Below are 22,779 nucleotides of genomic sequence, written 5' to 3'. Positions count from 1 at the left end.
TGAATAAAAATAAAGTAAAAAGTTCTTAGATGCACCATGAGGGTAGCAGCTTTTTTCTTAAATTGAGAGTAAAATTATTTGGATGCATCTTAAATTCAAAGGCATCTTATATATGAAGAAATAAGGTAGCTAATGAGAACAGCTGACTTAGGTGACTCATAATGGGATAAAGTCCATAAGTTCAAGTTCATACTGAATGTGGGCTGTGAGAGTATATTAAAGTCATTGCCACCTAATAGCAATTTGTTATACTACATGAAAATGAAATCCCTACCTGACAGGTGTTCTTATAATAAAATTCTCCTCATGACTGGCATCTTTATTTGGCGCATGAGAAGCGAGAGCAAAAACTGAATGAGTATAAAAACATTCCACATACTGAAGGGACCTCATCCTTGTACAAGAAAAAGATCACCAAATAACTCCACTTTAATTCATCACTGGGATATATTATGATTCCCTGGTGTATCATCTGTAAGACTAAAATCTACATCTAAAATGGTAAAGCAACAGTGGGCATTAAGATGCATCTGAATGTGCCCACCTTTAAAAACAAGCTTAGAAAACAACGATTTCCAACACCACCCCACTGTCCATCCCTCTCCAGTCCTTTAGGTATATCAGCAGTACATTTATAGCTTAAACACAAGAAACTGATGCCCTTAAAATCTTCTTTAGAACTTCATCCATTTTCCATATATTTGCACTCCCCTCCAAAGATAACTACAACATAAGCAATTGTCTAGATACCACCATAAGAATAAACTAGGACTTGGCTCGCATCCATATACAAACGCCAACACACAGCACAGAAAGAGTGACCACTTTATGTAGTTGTGTTTGGCCTTACGCCCTTGGCAAAGTCAGTCCCTTGAGCTGGTATAACTTTCTGGCCAAAAAAAGAGGGACAAATTTTAAAAAATGCATACGAGTGACTATTTTGAGGATCCCATTGTCTTGTTCTGTGAGGACTCCTTGTTAACACAAACACAGCCATATATTCATCTGGTAGCAAAAAAGATCAAGGAATCCACAATTCATCATTGCCCACATGCAACCCTGCAATGGCTTAGTTAAATAGGTGCAACCCCCTGCATAAAGAGTCTTTTTTAGGTTTAAAGGTAATTTATTTTTGTTTAGCTTACAGCTGTTGTTTTAGCCTCATGTAAAGCCCTTAAACCGAAAAAAGTGTTTGTGTTTGTGTGTGGGGGGGGGGGGGGCACCAATTCAACTAAATTGCTTTCTCAACATACCTTTAGTTAAACCTACATGATTCCCCATGTAGATCAAACCAAAAAGATGTTCTCAACAGGATACTCATTCTTTTCAAACACACTCCTTTTCAAATCAGGTTCCTATAACCTGTAACACAAACCCAGGGTGACACAGAAATGACAACATTGGCATTGTGCAGTGTACCGTTTTAGCAACATGAATAAAACTCAGACTTTTGCCTCAAGGTTTTAGGCTCCTACATTTGAGCTGAAACATAATCTCCCTTAGTGGTAGAAAACCTATTATACATAGCTGAACAATTCTGATTCAACTAGCCAGATCATACCAATAAGTTCATATCAAATTGCCTCTTCTGATAAAAAGTTAATGGCATTTCTATAGCAATTATAAACAATGTTCTCCCCATTAAAATGTTTGGCTCTCTTTTTAGTTATCACATTGCTAGTGTTTTTATAACCTCACCAAAGTAATGAGCTAGACAATGGAAAACCCAAAACACACACACATTTTTAAATATATGACTGTCCTCCTTCATTCTCATTTTGGACTGCACAAGGGAGTAGATAAAGCTTTGCTAATCATTATCGGATGGTCTACACTTACCTTCACAATCAGGCTCCGGTGCTCTTCAGACTGACTGAAGTTGGTGCCCATTTCAAATATGCTCATTCTTCCTTCCTCACACAGACTCATCCAGCTCTGATACTCTTCACGCTCTGGAAGTCTATCCCAAAATGTTTTAAAGACCTCCCAAACTGCTTCCTGGCACACTGTAGGAACAAGAAATATCTGGAATTAGTACAACGTGGAGGGTTTTTTGTGATGTGGGTAGCTATGATTCTGTTGCGTGTATATGTATGAAGTCCATCTGCCTACATACAAATGGACAAGGCTCTGAGGAATTCAATATGGAGGATTTTATGGATTAAAACATCATCTCTCTTGAAATGGGAGGTGTTGAATGGTTAGGTTGAAAACATGTTTTGTCCTGTGTCTTGAGAATATACAACATAAATATATGAGAAAAAAAAGATGGAAATATATAATGTTCCCACTAATGCCAATTCCAAGTATTCAAAAATCATTAGGTAGACCCCAAATACCAATTATATTCTAAAATGATATATATTGAACTATTATAGTTTCCAAGATTTTAAGATTCATATTTGCAAGATTTTAACCCCAAGCAAGATACCTAGAAGCTCAGGTTCTGAGTTTAAAGAAAGTTAAGATTTCTGCACAATGAGTTCAGAAGCAAGGAAACATTGTGGAAGCAACATATACCACAAGAAGGACCAATGCTGTCCATCTTGGGTCCTCTTTAGAAAATGTTAATAAAATCATGTGCAGTTGTTAGCTGTTCCTTCAACATAGTCTTCTCTCCAAAAGTTCCACAGGCAGGAAGGTGCACTTCCTATTGAGCTGATGGAAACATGCCATGAAAAAACAGATTTCTAAAACCAGAAACATTTTTACAAAACATTTTTTATGTTTACAAAAAAATGTTAAGGAAATTATTTATGAAAAATGTACTTGTTGCCTCTTTTCCAACATAATTTTTTCTCCATTTATGTTTTCTAGTTTTTGCATTGCCGGGCTTTGGTTGATCAGTTTTAGAATGTTCTTCACAGTAGAAATTTTAATTCCAATTGAAAAATTACAAAATAAATACATCTCTCAATCAAATGACTACATAAAATTAAGATTTGGTCTGTTTTACAATGAGTATGAGTACAAATGCATTCAAATGACTATGCAGGATATTAGGAGATAGCATCATATTGCAAGAAGCACTACATACTGGTCAAGAGATGAGAATACCACTAAGAAACTGGTTGACCTAGATTCAATTCCCTGTTTCACTGCCAAATTCCTATGTGACCTTGCAGAGGTCATATAACCTCCTGCATCTCATTTCTTCAGCTGTCAACTCGAGGTGGCAGCCAGCCGACTTCGTGGGCAGGTCACAGGGCCAGTTGCCATTTTCATGGATTTATCTTGGCAAGGCCTCCCCACACCTCTGAATGACCAAGAGACCCTAGTGGCCATGCCCCCTGCCGCTGATTAGTGGAGAGGGCTGTCCAACATGCAGCCTGGCCCTTCATTGCTGATTGGAGAGGGGCAGAGCTGCATGGCAGACAGCCCTCTCAGCCAATCAGTGGCAGGGAGCAGTGGTGGCAGCCATCTTGCCTACTTGCCTTCATGCCAGCAGTCCCTTTCATGCTGGACTGTGCAGCTGAGGGGACTACTGGCTCCTACTGGGGAGCTAGCATTTTATTTTTAGCAATTTTTTCCCCCACAAATTTTGCAGAGGTTGCCCGATTTTGCAGTTTCTGCAAAATCAAAAACACAATTTGAGTAGGTTCCTACAAATGGCACTTAATGCACTTTCATTCTTTTTAGGGGTGTTGTAAAGATAAATCCATTCATACTTGTGGGGCGTTCACAATATTGCTGTAATGGAGACCACAAAATACCAAAGAAACAGATGAGGTCACTTCAAGTCATAGCTGCTTTGACAGGAACAGGCACGCTAAACTCAATGTCTGACCCAAGTCCCAGCTCCAGAATAGGTATTTTCTACCTTCATATTTCTACTCTATGATTTCTGTGGAAGTAATTCACCTTCGCTTCCTCATCTTAATCTATTGTTCTCCTAGAGCAGTGCCTGCTTTTCTGCTGTGGGTGAAGCTGTCTCTTGTTCACTTGGGGCTAATTTTAAAATGTGAGGACATACACCCAGAGGACACAAATTGACTGAAGCACTGTGGAGAACATAGGCAAGAAAAAAACATTAGAACAGGCATTGAAATTTACTAGAACTATAGGTTTGTAAAGAGCAGATTTCTAGAAGTTGGGTCATGAACACAATTCTTTTGAGCTCAGCTATGCGACTGCAATACTGGAATTAACGTTCTGTTGACAACTATTGAAGAGAAAGCCTAGGATGGAGAAACGGCCACATGATATACCCAACTCTAACACTACTGTGTATTTGTATTTACAAGATGCCGAATGAATCTGACTTTGAACCATAAACTGGGAAGATCTGTGACTTCAGGGTAAAATTTTCCTCCTGTACTCAGTAGATGCTCTAACTACTCTCTTTTCACCAATCAGAGCAGCTGGTTATAAATGCACAAAACCTTTCTGACAATCTATTTCTTCATTAGCTTGACAGTATAGCTTGGCATAGGAGTGTTTTACTTTTAGTTAGAAGTCTGATGGTATAAGAATCTGACCTCATATTTACTACACACACACACACACACACACAACCTTACTAGTGTTTCATTTTAATCATGGAAAAATGTGGATTTGGGGTTAACCTGAAAATTGGGCATTTTTTTTTTAATTCACTAAAACCAGTATCCCTGGTCATAACTCTATGAGTTTTTCGCGTAATTTCAGGGTGCTACTAAGGCTCTGACCACACCTGCAGTACCACATGACAGTGGGAGGCAAAAGTGCCTTTTTTCCTATTTTCATCTGGTAAGACAGTTTTGATTATTTCTTATGAAGTTGATTCAGATTGTTGCAACTTCCAGACTAGATTTCTGCAAGATATGCTACATGGGAATAGCTTTGAAGAGCACTCAAAATCTACAGCAAAAACATGAGGCATCAGACTTTGTAGTGTTAGCTGCAGGCAGTTTATTATAGCAGCTCTCTGGCACTTGCGCTGACACCTTGCCAGCTTCCAGGTAGCTGAATTTTATCAACAGAGTTTTAATGTCTGCATTATGAGTCTCAGAGGATATCCATCATAATAGCTGTGCAATATCGACTGTGTCATGTTTGTTTGGTTGACATTCAGAGAGAGGTTGTACTTAACTTTATCTAATCCTTAAAAAAAACCAGGAAAATTATATATGTATTTTTAAAATTTATATATTTGCTCATATCCCTCTTCCGGTGTCATTTGCAAATTTAGACTGCAAGCTCCTAGGGGCATGGACTGTATTCTTGTGGGAGTCTGTACCTTGGGCAGCAGGTTTCTGAGCCTGACGGGGACTTCCATTCACAGCTAGGATTTGGACAATCCTTATCCACCAAAGCTGATTCTGAAACATTCTCTCCTGCCTCCTCCCAAGGCCTAAAGCTTTGGTTTTCAACCTGTTTTAATAAGTGTACCCCTTCTGAATCAGAGTTTCAGCTCCTGTACCCTTTTTTTTTTTTTTTTTTGCGGGGGGGGGGGAGGGGGGAGGGAGATTGAGGCCCCCACAGTGATGGAGGGAGTGGAGCTGGGGCAGGTGCTGTCCAACCAGGGAGGGACATGGGACAGAGCCATGAGTGGCTGGATCCAAGGGGCAAAGTGGGGTGCAGCTCCCAACACTGCACACACCCTGGGAGGGGGGGTGGCAGGTGTGTCTCCTGGATCTGCATGGGGTGAGGTGTGCTGCCCAAGAGGTGGGGAAGGGAGTGGTGCTGGGGCAGGGGCTGCACAGCCAAGGCAGGGCATGGGACTGAGCTGCATGCGGCAGGGGAGGGCAGCTCCCGCCACTACATGCACCCCTGGGATCTGCATGCAGGACTGGGTGGGCTGTGGCTGCAGGCTGGGGTGGCACCAGGCTCTTCCCAGTGGGGGCTGGGCTGGGCGGCAGGGGCACTGGGAGGTGCGGGTTAGGGGGACTACGGCGAATTCTGGAGTAGCTGCAGCTGCCCTGCCACCCCCAGTAGCTCCACTCCCTTAGGCCTCTGTGGTGAGGGAGGGAGTGGAGCTTGTGCAGGTGCTGCACAGCCAGGCAGAGTGCGGGACAGAGCCACAAACAACTCATTTGGGGGCCACAGGGTGTGGGGGCAGCTCCTGCCGCTGCACACACCCTGGGAGGGCACAGGGGCTGTGTGCCCCCAGATCTGCGCGTGGGGCAGGCTGGGGCCAGGGAAGCACCGGGCTCGTCCCGGCATGGGGCCAGACCAAGCTGCACTCAAAGAGAGCAGTGGTGGCACTGGCAGCGGGGCCACAGGAGATGCTGCAGCCACTCCAGAATTCACCGTAGCACCCCCAACTCCCACTCCCAGCCATCCTAGCCCAACATCCCCACCGGGAACAGCCTGGTGCTGACACAGTCCCAGCCCGCAGCCTGACCTCACCCCACACAATGACCCTGGGTCATGCACCCCCCCCCCCATGCCCTCCCAGGGTGCATGCAGCAGTGGGAGTCACCACCACCTCCATGCCCCCTGGATAAGCCGCTCACAGCTCCATCCTGCACTCCACCTAGCTATGTAGCACCTGCCACAGCCCTAGTCCCATTCCCTCATTTACCACAGGGGCCTACAGGAGTTGGGCTACTGAGGGGGGTTGCAGCCACTCCAGAATTCACCATAGCTCCTGCCACCCCCGCAAGAGACTTACCAGCCAGACCCAGCTGCACTCTATGTGGCTGGGCTACACTCCTGGCCGCCCATGTGCTGCACTGCAGCTACACGCACATGGTAATTATCAGCTACATCAGTTCTTCATACCCCTTACAACCCTTTTAAGTACCCCTAGGGGTACACATACCCCAGTTGACAACCACTGGTCTAGAGAATCATGGAAATGCCTGAGTCTAGCCTTAGATCCAGAAGTTTTCTTCTAGTAACCCTGAAAACAAAATTCTTTCATTTCCCCTGAAGTCATTTGTGTCTAGTTGTAGGAATACAAGATCTTCCCCAGTGCTCTGCAAGAGCCACCATACTCTGAATCCAGATGACTGAAGTGAGTTTTAAACAGGCTGTAATTAAGTAGCGGAACAGATATAAGCTGCAGTGCAACTGCATTTTTCCTTGTAAATCTTTGCAGAGGCCCTGTCTAATCCTACGCAGGTTTCAAACAGCAACAGACAATGGACTGGCTTCCCAGGTGCAAGCAATAATTAGCAGTAATAATCCGAGCCAAATTTCTTTAAGGCTCTTAAATATGTTTAATCTCATTTTTAAAATGAATGTGATGAGACAGTGTCTCCCCCTGAATACAAGCTGCTGCTGCTGCCTGCACACTTGTGCCAATCTGCTCCAGTTAGATTAAGGATTTGCTCCATGTCTTTTTCAGATGGCATTAGCCACCCAACCAAAATCTCAAAGGCTCTGCACCATCTGCAGGTTCTCATTCCACTAACCTTACCTGAGCTGGAAGACAAAAACATGGTTGCATATTTTCAGAGGAGGAAGTAGGCAGCACAGGGAGCTAATTCTACCCTCTGTTATATCAACTTCATCACAATCAGTGCTACACAGGAGTAACCCTGGGAAGAATTTAACCTGCTGTATTTGGAAAACAGCATTGCCTATTGTTTTTTGATCTGCATTAATTCACACTTATCTTTTGAAATGGAAAGCAGCACTTGAAAACTAGAGATCTGATGAGGAAACTTACTAGGGAATTTCTAGCTCTTTAATAGTTTAATAGGAATTAATTCATGTAAGGACAATAGGAGGGGGGGGGGAAAATCTCAGACAAGTTTGTCCTGTCATTTCCATCGGTGTTTGTGCTATTGCTATTAGCTTTCCCCAAGAGCTACACAATATGTATGCTGGCTGCCAAATGAAATGACAAGTCATTCTGTCACTTCTGTTCAAACTGAGCTCACCCTGCCAGTTGCTCTATTTACTTCAATGTGCCAGCTTGCAAAGTACGGGGATCCATGGTGCGATGCAGAACATGGCCCTGTGGTATTCTTTCAGAAGTTTATCCCCAGGCATGGCACTTTTGCACTTGTGCAACTAAGAAGTGAACACAGAGCATTGCCAAGATGTTAAAACTCCCCAGGGACCTCCTCTACCTTTAAGGAAAATATTTTTAAAGTAATTTAGGGCTGGCCTAAGGTATACAATTTACCACCCCAGATACTGAAGCCATGCTTACACGAAAAAAACACCACAGCCTGGAGCAGTACTACTTTTCCTACACTGACCCAGGTCAAGCCAACATGCCCTGTTCTAGAGGAACACACCTTATTTGAGCAAAACGATGATCTCTTTACCATCAATATTAAGGGAAACTTGTTCTGAGGGTGGCTTTAATGGTGGACACTGTCCCCTGAGACCTGACAGATCCCAAACTGATGTATGCTTGTGCTACAGGCTGCTGTAGCAATACCGCTCCACGGTGAGTCTTGGTATAAGAAGTCTAGCCATAGTAGCAGTATAGGCTGCACAGGCTAGAAATATAAAGCAAAGGTCTAGGCAAACGTAAATGTATAAGGCAACAATCTTTACCACTAAACCAAGTGGTTTTGTGGGTTTGGGGCATACAGAGAAAAGGGCAACATTATAAGAACATTAAGGATTTAGAGTACACTGGCAGAAGCCAGGCAGTTCATAATTAAGACTGAAGTATCCTTGTTCCCATGCTTGTGGGTAGGTAACCATAACAGTATTTTTTGAGGACAATGGATAGGTGCTACCTTGGCATTTTTCATGTTTTAACTCTCTTTCAGACCAGGCCTGCCAATGCTGGCAAACAATGCTACATTTGGGGGCAGAAAGATAGGCATGTAACATTTACCTCTGCTGAGAGCCAGTGGGTGAGCGCTGTTTGGAGGAGGAGTGGACTGGGAAAACATTTAATAATTAGCAAAAGGGGAGAAGCTAACCTTTGTGACTAGGAATACATACTTTGTGTACCCAAAACCCCTGTTACTTTAATGCAGGTGTTGATATATTTCACCCTTGACTTTTTTAGTTTATTTTCATCAGTAAAAGGAAAGAAAACAACAGACCCCGTTCTGGTGAGATGTTGGATAGAGGACAGCATGGGAGTAGGAGGGTCACAGGATTTTAGGGTTTTTCACTTCAGTAGAAAAGACCGTGCATTTACCTGGAACAGGCAGCTTCTGTTCTTAAAGCTTGCCAACTTGGTTGTACTGTTGGACTGTGGCTGTCACTTGTCCGTCCGTCCCTCCTCCCTGCCCCCCCCCCCCCGGTGAAAGAGGGAAGGTGAAGAAGGGCTACACTACAGTAGGAGCCCCCAGAACCATTCTGGACAAATCCTAGGGCCACCTTTGAAGAATGCTCCAGGACACCAATTCTTCTGACTTTTAAATAGTTCCAAGTCCATGCTGGCTAAGCTCTGCTACTTAGTGTGGAGTGGAGAGGGAAGGTCCTACCCATAGGCAGATCTAGAATACTAAAAAGGAGGGTGTAAACTGTGTGGTGCATCATTCTTCTAACACAATTTTTTTTCCAAGTAAAAAGAAACTAGAAGCTTTAACTAACATGCTAGGGGCCTATGACTATACTATTCAGTTTAAGATGGAAGCAAAACAAAGATAACTTTATTGGAATGTGCATGCTATATCATACATTATGTATTAAAAACTACAAACTAGGAAAAATACTTTTAAAATGTTCTCTCTTTAGATCTGTTGTTATTAGAATTAAATGCGCATCTCTCTTAGATTCTTGCCAGGGAATCTAAAGTTCCACTAAAAGTTATTTCCCCACCTACATGAATGTTTCCACACCCGAGTTAATGCTTCTAGCTAAAGTTAAAAACAATCTGAAGGGCTGTAAAGTAGAAGCTACATTACCAGGAGCAATTTACAGACAGAAGAATTGCAGAAGAAAGAATAGCTGACTTAGTAGAATATTAAGACCACTAAAAAGAGACAGAGGGTCATTAACAATCTGGCATGAAGAGTTTAGTAGGAATCAGAGAGATGATAATAAACCATTACATCAAGTGATTCTCTTACTGCTGCCTGAATAGAAATGCCACAGCCAGGCAGTCAGTTTTAAACTTCGGGTGGACGAGAAATCAAACGGAGGTGCAACTGCACCACTCACCACTGCATCCCTCCCTGGATCCACTCCTGTTCCTACCCTCCCCTTCTCTGGACTGGTTAGCTCTCAGCCCTAATAGTAGCTAGATACTGCACATGTTCATAAGCTGGGTAGGTCAGCTCCCTTATACCTTGCTCTTCATTTGCTCACATTCTGACTCTGGGGCCATGTCTACACTTACCCTATTCTATTGCCAAAAGTTCTGGAGACAGACACCAGCCACTACCCCCATGCTGCCAGAGTGTTGCACACTCAGGCAGCTCCTGGCAGCTATATGCAGCTCCATTCAGCAGCTGTACTGGTTGAGTGTGAAGGGTATGCTGGAAGGCACACACTACTGAATGGACACTGGCAGCCAACAGAATGCATGAGTATCTACACGCATCTTCAGCCAGCTATCAGGCAGTAAACAGAAGCATCACTCCACTTGGCAGAGGGGAAGTAACTATTCTGCCACCAGAGAGGGGTTTTGTGTGTAAACATAATTCAGGTATTTAACTGAAGAACTGTTACACTGTCAGGAAAATTTTGTAGGCTAGACCAAGCCTGGGTCTATCATCTGGGCCCCACAGTCAACAAGTCAAAATTCATTCTGAGCTATTCATTCATTAATTTTCACAGCAGTTCATAGTAGCTGCCTTCCATGAAACTCTAGTGTGATGCTAGGATATTCAACTTTCAGTCATAAAGAGGCCTTAAGGAGACTTGTATTAGCTGGCAAGTATGCCACTGCATCACTAACTGCTTTCCTCATCCTTGTGTGCTATGGATTTCCTATCAAAACATTTACCCCATTTCCCAAAGGCCTTATTCTCCTTCTTTACCAGTGGCCACATTCTGCCCTCAGAGGTGCATACTCACCTCCCGAGGACTTCAGCAGAATTTATCTACACGTATACTAGAGGAGATTTTGGAGCAAAACAATCAGGAGACATGAACTGGCACTTGAATTCATTCAGCCCTCCAACAAGGAGTGGTTAACAGATGCTTAATCATCACAACCAATTAAACTAGAAAAATGAATGGAAGCATAAACAAGTATAGACAACTGTGGTGCTCTGTGTTGAAATATTTCACAAAATAAATTAGTTTACAAACTGTGGGGGGTAGACCATAATAGAATGGGAGTTCTCCTCATTAAGTTTAAATTGCATGAATATGCCTTTTGAGAATATTCCTAAGAGAATAGCTGAGGTGGAAGAAGCCCAGATGGAAAGGATATCAATCTAGTACATATTAGCTGACCATTTGGTTCTACTTACTTAGATTTATTAAGGCATTTCCATTTTGTCCAACATGTACATACCTAACACAAACCTTGAACAGAATCCTAGGATTCTGACCCTAACCCAAGCCCCTGCAAACTCGCAGTGAAATCTATGGAAGCTGCAGATAGTGAGGTGCTCTGAGCTGAGCCCCTCAAAAGTCAGTCCACTGAAAACAGCAGCTACTGTTCATGCATTGCAAATACCTTTCAAATTGCAGCCTTTCAGCCCTTCCATATTCTCCTTTCCTAGCATGCTACTTCATCTAGTTCATATAAGATCTGAGCACCACATAAGTGTTAAATCCTCATAATAGTGCTGTGAGGTAGGGGAGGTACTATTATCCCCATTTTACAGAAGGATAACTGTCGGGAAGTCATGCAGGAAGCCAGTGGAAGCAATGTATATTGAACACACATCTTTGGATGGTCTTGCTTTGAGCAGGGGGTTGGACTAGATGACCACATGAGGTCCCGTCCAATCCAGTGCCTTAACTTCAAGATTCCTCCCCTTCCATCCACTTGTTGAATTCCTACAGACATTGATGGGAATCCTGTACATGGATCTGTAGGAATCCATGCCCATAAAACTAGTAGGACTCCACTGGGGCATCATTCACACCAAAGGTTTTTGTTAAAATTAAGGCCATACCTGAGTGCATGAGCAGCTCAGGAAAGAGAACTTTGCTGATGATAAATCAATGCATTAAGTCAAAATACAATGTCATAAAGTCTGCTCGCAGCTCAAGGGCTTGGATGGCAACCTTCTCCACAAATGATGTTCTGAAGGGCAATTCCTAAGACCCTGAAAACCACAGTACTGCAAAAGAAAAACTGAGTAACATTCAGCTACAGCCACATAGACAGATACCACTCAAATACAAGGCTGCATACATGAAAGAATGCTTGTTATCTACCACTACAGCCCTTGTTCAGGCTGTGTCTTGGAAAAAAAATGTACTGGGCCATCCTGGGGCTACTCCATCAGTGAGTTCCATGCCTGGTGGCATTTGCAGGACCAAACCTTACAAAACATGGGATCTGGGATCAGCACTGTACTCACCATCAGAAAATGGTAAAAACATCACACAATCAAGACCAGTCTTTCCAGGCAGATAACAGAGAGCCCAGTAAGCTCCTATGCAAAAAGGCTAGCAGGACAGCCTTCATCCACACCTAGCAGGGCCAATGACTAACCCAGGAGAGATACCATAAAATATTATGATAATAAACACCTCCTTCTTCTCTAGCACCTTCTAGTCAAAGAACACAAAGCCCCTTACAAACCTTAATGAATAAGGCTGTAAAGCACTCTTGCCTCTACCCCCAAGGGGCATGGAGTGGATGTGACATGATGGCAGGACCAGGAAAGGAAACCAAGTAGCCTGCCCCATTGTCTCCCTCAAATATGCAGCATGTAGTTACATATCATTTCATCCTAAAGAAATGCTTCAGAAATCCCCTCACACAGTCCTGAAATATCATCATCTCCAGGCTAGAGTCCTGCAGCCATATGGGCAACCAGCACACAGGAGAAGGAGAAAACAGTAATGTTGACCAAAGACACTAGTGTAAACTTCCACTCTAATGAACAGGCTCTCGTTATCCACATTGTGCAGACAGGACCTCAAATTTAAAGGTTAAACCAGAAAGTTGCACACGCTGTCAAACTGTGTGAAAATTAATTAATCTGCTTTTTAAAAAACAGGAGGCTGAAGAAGTGGGATTTTAGCCAATCAAATATGATGTTTGCGTTCAACCCCCCCAACCCAACCCCCCCCCCCCCCCGTGATGTCCAGTTTTCCAGGAAAAATAAAGTAAATCCTTTAGAAGAGAAAAGTTTCTGTTTAAAATTTCCTTTCCAACAGGCTGCACTCTTTTTCTGAGAACTGCTCCCTAAGATTTGCTATACCTCAAATTCTACCACTGAAACCTACTCAAAACTACTCACAATGTGCCACCACTCATCTGCACCAACTACTATAAATGGTCTGGCTTTATTATGAGCTGGCAGATTTATCTTTCTGCAGAGAAAGTGTCACTTAGACTAACATGTTTCATTCCATGCACAGGGATTTGTAAGGTTAACAGAAGGAACAGCACATGACAGTGCTGGAAACCTATTAGGGGAGTGGGATAGCTTACTAGTCATCTGTGTATATGGACAGCACTTAAATTTAATCTTTGCTTAATCCTATTAGTGCTTCTTAAGATTGAATCATGCACAATGAGTAGCAGCATTGAATCGGACAGAATATTCCATACTGAGGCTGCACGATGCCAACATCTTCTCTCACTGCTTTTGCAGAAGCAAATATATCAGATGCAACTGTTTGTGCCTCAGGACTGTAGTAATAAAAATAATGACTCACACTTCTAGCAGCATCTTTGATCAAAGATTGAACTAATCCTTGCCAAACAAATCAGTACACCCAGAGGGATAATTCTGGCTACTGCTGAATTGCATCCAATAATGGGGTGGGATGTGGCAGCCCCTAAACAGCACACACCAAGAATTCAGGATGCATTTTGCAATGATAATAGCATCAGTATGTCTAGGCCACAAGAGAAATGTACATTCTTAAACTGAGCAGGTTAACCCAAATTAGCTAGCTCAGATTAAGAGAGCAGTGAAGAAACGGCACTAGTAGCATAACTAAGGTGGAGTAAACAGGACCTAACTTAGAATGTGCCAGAATGGCAGCCCTCAGGGGGCCCACACCAGTGTTGGCTTCTGCTCTTTGGCCACTGTTCTGGAGGCACTCAGCAGAGATTCTGTTGAGTGTGCCACTCTCTCTTTCTAGCCACATTTTTTAGGCCTTACTCTTAAGGCTGGTGCACAATTTGAGCTCAGTTGCAAGATCCCCTATAGCAGGGGTAAGCAAAATATGGCCTGCATGCCAAATCCGACTCGCCAGGCCATTCTATCCAGCCCATGGAGCCCTTAAAAATTTAGAAAATTTATATTTATTTGTCCTTAGCTGCCTGTCAAAGCTGACAGGAGACAGGGGCAGTAAGACCCAGGGGGAGCTGCCAACAGGATTAAGCAGCCAGAGGAGCAAATCCAGCCCAGCTGCCTCACCCAAGCCCCACATCCCAAGCCCCAGCCAGAAGCCTCTACCTAGCAAGGACTACTGGAAGCTTCTGGGCTGGGACTGTTCCTGCCTCCCTGAGCCAAGGGAAATACAGATTACGGACGGGGGGTGGGGAAGCAGGGAAGGGCAGTGGGCAATTGCCCCAGTCCTCAGGGCCAGCTGGGTGGCTCCTGTGGTACCACTGCTGAAGCTGGGAACCATGTGGTGCCAGCCAGCAGGAAGGGAGAGTGGGGAGCGGGGAATTGGCTGCAGCAGGTGGGGAGAAGGGGCAGCGAGCCAATGTGCAGAGCACAGCGACAACCGGGTGGGAGCACGGGGCCTATGCTGGTGCACCAGGGACAATGCAGGCAGGGTCCAGAGTAGGGCAGCAGGAGAGTGGGGCCAGGCTGGCAGGGGCTCTATGGAGCCAGGCTGGCTCCCTCCTCTCCCTGCTTGAGCAGCGCAGCCCAGCTCCACAGAGCCTCTGCCAGCCTGGGCCCTGCACTCCTGCCGCCCCACTCTGGGCTCTGCTGGCGGAGGCCTAAGACCTAAGGTGAAGGGGAGGCTGACTGAGTGGTTCCATCACCAGCCCAAAAGATGGTGGTATAATAGCATATCATTTCTAATTATACTACAGAAACATGTAAATCAGGACAAAAACATTGTTTGAAATTAAATTAATGAATGCTGTAATACATTTGATTTTTAGAATATAATTTAGCATTTTTCTGGTTCAGAAAAACCCCTTGTTGTTAGAAGTAATTCTGGGGGGCAAGGAGAGGGGCTTCCAGTGGCAAAGGTCAGCGGTTAGGGGGTGGGACTTCTGGTCCCAAGATGGCGACCAGGGGGTGGGGCACCTGTCAAGGGGTGGGGCTACCCATGTAGTCCCTGATGGCTTGCTAAAACATTTGCCCACCCCTGCCCTATAGGCTCACCCAAGATAAAAATAAAGCCCAAGTTGCCCTGTTTTTATTGCTTTTTCAAACCAAGTTAGTTCTCTCCAGTTCCCTCATCTAAGTTGAGAACACACCTACTTCTGCACTGTAACCAAATGGCGTGTCCATCGGTGTTAAGGTACATCTCTTGGGGGAAAGTTTTTGCAGCACATGCTGAGGCCTAAGACCTAAGGTGAAGGGGAGGCTGACTGAGTGGTTCCATCACCAACCCAAAAGATGGTGGTTTGTGTAAAAAGCCAGCACAAAAATTTTCTTGGGGGAAAACCATGAGGAACAGAACGCAGTCAAAGTAAAACATGCATCAATGTATTTACTAAATTAATTAGCATTCTATGTTTGGCTGAAATACCTTTTGTGACATTTGATTTACCAAATGATTAGCCAGATAAGTGCTAGACAGTATTATTTTTCAGTAAGGCTGACTTGCTTTTTAAAACCTACTCCTGTCCATCTTTAGCTAAGGTTTGAGTTATCCCATTGAAACTTCAGTCTTAATTCTGATTGGGAGAGTCATCAGACAGGCTCAGCAGAAGCAGACACAGGTATATTTGGAGTCCTTTGAAAAAAAAAAGAGGATTTGTTTCAAAAGAGCAATAGTTGTAACACTCTTATGTAGCAAAATGTTGACCAGAGATGAAGTAGTGGTGGTTTTGCTACATTTGTATTATTCTCAGCTCTTTCACACATAACAACTGCTATGATTTTGAAATGTTCCCCCTTTGAAAAGGTTTCAAATGTACCTGCGTCCACACCAATAATGCTATTATGCTTTTGGTTCAATAATGAGTAGCAGTTTTGAAGTAATTTCATCATTACATTACTTTATCCCGGGGTCCCAACTGAAAATTACCCACTTGCGTATGCCAAATTATGAGGGGGAAGGTTTTTCAAAATCCAAATCTTAAATCAACTTTTTCAGCATCTGTTACAGAAAGCCCTGGAACTGAGAACTGGGGAACTAAGGAGATTGAGATCCAGATCCAAATGTTTATAGCTCAGTCCTATCCCTGAGATAACCAAAGCTACTGGCCATAGACACAGAATACTGTTTGGATTCATTCCCCCTAAGAGATACTTTTCTTTCTTCCCTATGCACTACAATGAAAATAGCTTCCATCTAAAGCTACAGTATGAACTTTTATACCAAAACATAGCCTAACCCCTTAATGTGTGAGCCATATTTGGGACAATGTACCTTAAGCACAGGCTTGTGAACACCATCTTGACAGGAAGATTCTACCCACCTTAGCCACTAGCATATTCAAATTAAAAGAAGTGTCCATCCATGGGAATAAACTGTTACTTTTCCATGATAATATAGGGCCAGATTGTGTTTGGCTCTGTACAAGAGGGAAATGCACAAAGAAATGCAAATCTCAAACATCCCAAAGAGAGAAATAAGGAAATACACTACTGATGAACCAATGGCAGAATCTCTCTCTATATGTACCCTAGAGGTACTGCAGGAGGAGCAGCAATGCAGGTTTCTCAATACTGATGTGAAATAACATGTCCAATGGTTGGTCAGACGGTGTTGTTAATGCTAACCTATTACTTAATGTTCACAATGACATAAGCCACTTTGCAATTTAGATGTATGATAATTGACTGCCTCAGAAGAACTGGGATAGATTTCTTCTGGCCCTGTCACTGATCTGCTATGTGACCTTCAAAGAGTCCCTTCATTTGTATGTGCCTCTCTCCCACTGTGGAACTTATCTTTTTAGATTATAAGAGCCTTGGGGCAATGACTGGCTCTTGCTGAGGAGTTGAAAAGCACCTAGTACAATGACTTAGATAATACAGTCTTAGTTGGGACCTCTAACTGCTGCTACAACTCTATAATAAATTTGGAATCATGAAAGACAATATTTTATTTAAGTAAAAAGAATTCTGGTTTTGTGGATGCACCTTTCAATTTTCCTATTAAATTTTTCTGTTTATTTGTGCATTCCAGCACCTGGTGATGTTCTGTAGCTGCATGATGGTTCCTCAGTTTACCAGCTCTCACATTAAATGTCATATGCTGTGCACTTCCTCATGAAAAATAACGGAGAAATTTTGCTTTAAAAATATCCGTGCAGTTATATAGCCTCAAGAAAGAAGCACTCATTTTATAGCCTATGATAAAAATGCCTATAAGTCAGTCTAATTCAAGTGGACATAACCCCATAGGACCGAGAAAACTTAAAGAAGCTAGTTAAGCCAGGAGCCACAGATAAATAAGTAGACTCCCACTTGTTTCCTTTTAAAGCAGATCCAGATACTGTGAACTCAACCTGGGTCACACTATTTTTTAGTAAAGTTTTTTTTTTTAAATGCACAGTTATGCTATAATAAGGGAATTTTCCCTCTATTGTTGCTGGCTTTTATTGCAGGCAGTGAGCATCATGTGATTTATCCAAGATAATAATTAGAAAATACAAATGCAATTCATTTTTAAGAAACCCGGTAAACAGCTTTGGATGGATGTACACCAAAAATTCATAAACCTGGGCACACTCAACAGCTCTAGATCCTGCTCTTCCTCCTAGAGCAACAACAGGAACTTTCCTATTTCACAGACAGAGCAGAAGAATGCCCCTTATGCAGAAAAGGCCTGTCCAATGAGTAAGAGTCTACCTAAAATCACAAGGGGACTTACCAATTTTTGTGGGTTGATCACAGCCTAAAGCTCTAATTCTGCAATTATTTCACAGTGGCCCTGCCCCCCAGCAGTGATTGGCAGAGAGGCCCTGGAGGGCAAGGAGGGATAAGGAGGCAGCCACCATTTTGCCTGCTGCCCTTCGTGCCACCCCACCAGCCAGTACCTTCCCCTTCCAGCAGCAAGAATAACTGGCTTCCACTGGGAAGCCAGTATTTTATGTTTATTAATTTTTCAGTTGTTGTTGGTGATCTTGCAAATATCACAGACAATCCTGGATTTTGCTGTTTCCAGGAAATCTGCAAAACCGCTATGTATGATCCCTACCAATGACACTCAAAGTCAGAGCAAAAACTCACTGACTACAATGAACTTTGGACAAGGACAAAGACCTTGAAAAGTCAAGGTCTTCTTTCCAGGTTACCTGTGAAATTTGTATTGGATTCAGGTCAGATATTATTAGGGGAAGGTGGTCACAAGAAGTATGTATTGGCCATGACCCCTAAACCTGTCTTTGTGAATTAACAAGTAAGCATTAAGTGTCCTAGCTGCATACATAGCTTTTTTGGAAAGGGACTGCTATGGCAGAGCACAGAAAAATAAAGGGAATAAAATAAAAAGTAAAGGTATAGAAATCCCTAAAGAAGCTTCCTTCTTTCCTCTTTAAAAGAAGACAGCTTTCAGACCCAGATGTAAGCAAGAAGGAAACTCATGTACCCTAATCTGAATTTCTTACAGTAGCAATACCATAGCATGACCTGAAAGGACAGACTATTTTATTTATGCTACAGAAATCAGCACGCCATTGTTCACAGACTCAAAGACGCCATTTGTGTTTTTGTGCATCTCATGCAGGAACTTTGGCACATGCCTTGGCCCCAGAAACTTTATTGAGAGACAGTAGTTTCCATCAGAGTCTTGAACATCCATTTTAAACAAATACTTCCAGTGTTATTGCCACTTTATGACCTGGCACCCCAAAAAACAGAGATAGCAGTTTGAACAAACAGCAATGATCAAATGTACCATATTCAAGACATGATGTCTATAGCTCAAATAATTAAAGATCTCTCCGTTCATTCTATTTCATACACATTTTAATGCCTCTCTCCATTCTGTCAGTACAAAAAATAAGACAAGCTACAGGATTCACCATCTAGCCAAACCTGTGCAGAATGGTTGTTCTTCAGGCCCTTCAAAAAATTGGCTATCCAAGCAAACATGGAAGAACTCAGGGACTGAGATAGTTACAGGAGAAATGTTTTTAGTTTGCATGTGGTTGTTAGCTCAGCCTTAATTTATTATCCATTAAGCATCTGACAGTTGTAACCCCTGATTACCAAAAGCAATGCTTCATAGCAGTGTCACAGCTTCTCTGTGCTGACTTACCTCTGAGTCTGAAGTATTTTAGATGGTTGGCAATAGCTTCCTCAACTGTCTCATCAGGACATATTTTAACTCCACTGGGAAACATGATGGACCTCTTCCTTCGAAGCAGTGAATGTCGGTTGAGTTGTTCCATTTCTGAGAAGTCAGCAAGTCTTTTAGACTCAAGGGACAGGGAAGGACTTCCTAATCGCCAGCCATTGCTCTGAGGTGTTGGTGCATCATCCTTTACTTGGGCTTTTTCTGCAGTTGGATAAGCTTCTGCTGAAAAATTAAATCCTATGTAAGCATTGCAACTGAGATGGTTACAACATCCTGATCTCTGGGCAATACAATCAGCCGTCATTGACTCAAGTAAGCCATCAATTGACTCCTGAGCGAAGTTTTAACTAAGGACCTTAGAATTTGGACAAAAAGGCCATGTTCTTTGGATATACATATATTTTTTTATTTTTTTTAAAGGGGCCAAATTTTCTTCTCAGGTGCACCTTGCTATTTACAGAGGAAGTTGCATCTGTCTCTCTTACCGATTTCAGCTGCTTGGCAAACCTCCCTCTGATCAAGGGAATGTATGTTTGGGTCATCCAGCAATTGGTCTCATACAAACACATCGCAAAAGCTTAATTCAAGATGACCTCAATATTTCACCTTCAAAAACAAAACTGTTCAATGGTTTGAATGTACACCAAGCTTGTGAATTTAGCACTGGCAGTATGGAATATGATGCATCAACTATCTTGGAGTTCAAAACCTTTCTTGACACACAAGACAGGACAAGCCTAAGCACTTTAAGTGTCCCTCAGACTACTGTCCCAACCCTGCTCCTCTCTGCACCTGGACAGACCACTTCTAATTTACTTCTGAGAGGCCACAGAGCCACAAAAAGCTATCCCTATTGAGCACAGGGATGCCAGCTTTGTTTTTCCATTAACAAGCCTTCTGCCCCAACCTCTGTCACAATGGCTTGATCAGGTTCTTTTTTATTTTGAAAATTGTTAGCTTCTCTGAAGCATCCTGACAAAGGACAAGAGGCATGAAGGCTATGGTCTTGTAAATATTAATGCATGCATTTAACCTTACACATGAAGTCAAATGAATTACAAATGCAACCTGGCAAATGCTTATAGGCTTGCAAGATCAGAACTACAATAAGGGAAGAAACTGATTAATGTAAGGCTAACTGGTGTTCTCCGATAGAGAACTACTTTCCTACAAAACTTCGCTCCTACAAAACTGAAAGGTTTTTTCAGCTGTTCCCCTCCCTCAGAAAAATAGTTAATGATTTCAGAGAGCTATGCCTGCTCAGTTTGACAGCAGAGCTCTCTATCTTAAAGAGAAATAAGCTCATTTTGGATTAGATAGTGAAGAAGAATGGCAGTAGACCATAATCATTCACACAGGAACTGTGGTTTTATTTATTTCTATAGTACTTTTTGTTTCCAGAAGCTTTCCAAACTATCATCTTAGTTCTGTCATTAAAGACAATAGAAGCTGACTTCAATAAGGATAGGATTGAATTGTACCTATTGTATATATACCCCACCAACATGCAGCCATGGCTGATGGAAGGCCACAGCCACATCGTATGTAACATGGAGGAGGAAAAGACAATATTGAATAAGACAACTGTGGTAAAAACCTACTCTTACTGATACTACTGTATCTTCAATACCATCTGGAACAAACAAAATCATTCCTTATAATCTTTGCATTGTAAGCTATTAAGAAAAAAGCAACATGCAAAAAAATAAAAGCCCTTTTAGTGACATTTTATGTCTCTTACCACCTGGGAAAGATTACATCTGAAAACTTAACCTGTGGCTAGATTGTTCTCAGTTAAAACAACATAAAACTACAATGTTCCCCTTGAAACCAATAAAATCACTCCAGATCTGCACTGCTATAATGGTATAGAATATGACACAATGGCTCTCCACGTTACTATACTTTCATTTGCCCTAATTAAAAGCAGAAACCTATTTTCATTTTCATCTATTTATATAAACCACTGAAAACAGACTAGAAAAATGCAGATAAGAGTTTTGTGTTACCTGTAAATACCTGACGATCTCCTCCAATCAGTACAAAGAGCAAAACACCCAGATGGATTTTCCATGGAAATCTGAGCATAGTTATTTTGACTAAAAAACCCAAAAAGCGAGGCGTTAATAAAAATTCTCTTTTAACAGAGCAAGTTGCTTTGAACCCGTTCTGAAACATTCAAGAGCATTCCCTTCTTGAAAATATTCTGATGTCACATGTAATTGCTTTTGATAAAAGGGTATTTTTTAAAAAATAAAAGTCAGCCAAAATGTCCCAGAGATGATCTTCTTTTCAAAGGAAGCATTCCCCTTCATTTCAGAAACAACCAAAGGTGCTGAAAAAGAAAGCTCCTTGGAGTTAGCAGATGGACAGAGGAGACAATTTTTTAATTTTAATCTGGCCAGCTAAGCTCTTTACCAGAGCTTGTCACACCGTTAACGGGCAGTCTAAACAAGGACAGTACCTTTCACACTTAATTAAGAACATTTTTCATTGGCTCAATTTCCTCTCCTTTTTATTTTTTTTAAACATGCTGGCCAAACTATAACTTCAAGTTAATATCTACATCCCCCATGATCTTCCTTACAAACATCTTTGCTTCTCTTCTGCACATGTAGTTAAAATATTTGAGGTTTACAAGAACAGGATGATTGGCTTAGATCATCACACCCACATAAGTAGCACCAAAGCAATATTTCTTTGCTCTCTTATTTCTTAAACTGGCTGTACTAACAAAGCACTGCAGTTCGAGATTAGACTAATGCAGAGAACCTTGTGTTGTTGTAACACTGTCCTTTGCATAATCAGAATGGCTACTCCCCCTCCCAGAGAAGTGTCTGGCTCTCTTTCACCCCTAGTTAAACCTCATCCAACATGAGCTGTAAAAACAATACACCTGTACAGATACCAACTCTAAACAACTGTTCAGTTAGTAAGTGAATGACTGCAGGTGTGTTAAGAACACACAATAAGGCAAACGGGGCTCTCCCTTTGAAAGATACAATGACAATGGTGCAACAACAGAATCGATCTCAGGATTCTTGCTTTGAGGGATGAAAGCTTAGCACAGAAGTGATAAAGTCATGATGCCTTACCAAGTTAGCAAGATCATTCAGATTGTAACAACAGTAATCAGTAATCAAAGATTTCTCATAATGCATAGGTTTCCAAACCATGGACTGTTAGAGTATTTGCTGGAGATCTGCCTCCGCTGGCTTGTTCCACAGAGGACTATCTCCTTATTTAAAACTGTTACAATGCAGTAAAAAAAAAACAAACTAAAAGGTGCTCCTTAGTTTAGGAAGGTTACTTTTTCATCAAACAAATGTGTTTATTACAAGGATATTATGCAGTCCTGAACAGAAGGCCCTTTGCATGACTGCAAATGGAACGGGAGATGAATCTATA

At 42.3% G+C, this 22,779-nt stretch overlaps 1 protein-coding gene across 2 annotated transcripts in view; it reads right to left on the bottom strand.

The window, feature by feature from the left end:
* The window catches only part of IMPG2 (interphotoreceptor matrix proteoglycan 2), a 95,023-nt gene extending 72,968 nt beyond the window's left edge, over positions 1-22,055 (bottom strand). The window contains exons 1-3 of one of the 2 annotated variants that reach the window (XM_059720567.1): positions 21,396-22,055; positions 19,333-19,593; positions 1,840-2,006 (exon numbers count right to left, since the gene is read on the bottom strand). In XM_059720567.1, the coding sequence (XP_059576550.1) occupies positions 1,840-2,006; positions 19,333-19,593; positions 21,396-21,549 (582 nt within the window). In that variant the 5' untranslated portion in view covers positions 21,550-22,055. Of the gene's footprint in view, positions 1-1,839; positions 2,007-19,332; positions 20,022-21,395 lie in introns of those variants that run through there. The other variant, XM_019476018.2, reaches the window with a different exon arrangement.
* Positions 22,056-22,779: the final 724 nt, after the last annotated feature.

This window comes from Alligator mississippiensis, chromosome 1 (assembly GCF_030867095.1).
Source record: "Alligator mississippiensis isolate rAllMis1 chromosome 1, rAllMis1, whole genome shotgun sequence".
Taxonomy (NCBI): domain Eukaryota; kingdom Metazoa; phylum Chordata; order Crocodylia; family Alligatoridae; genus Alligator; species Alligator mississippiensis.
Note: the sequence above shows the minus strand (reverse complement) of the source record. Positions and strands in the feature narration are given on the sequence as shown.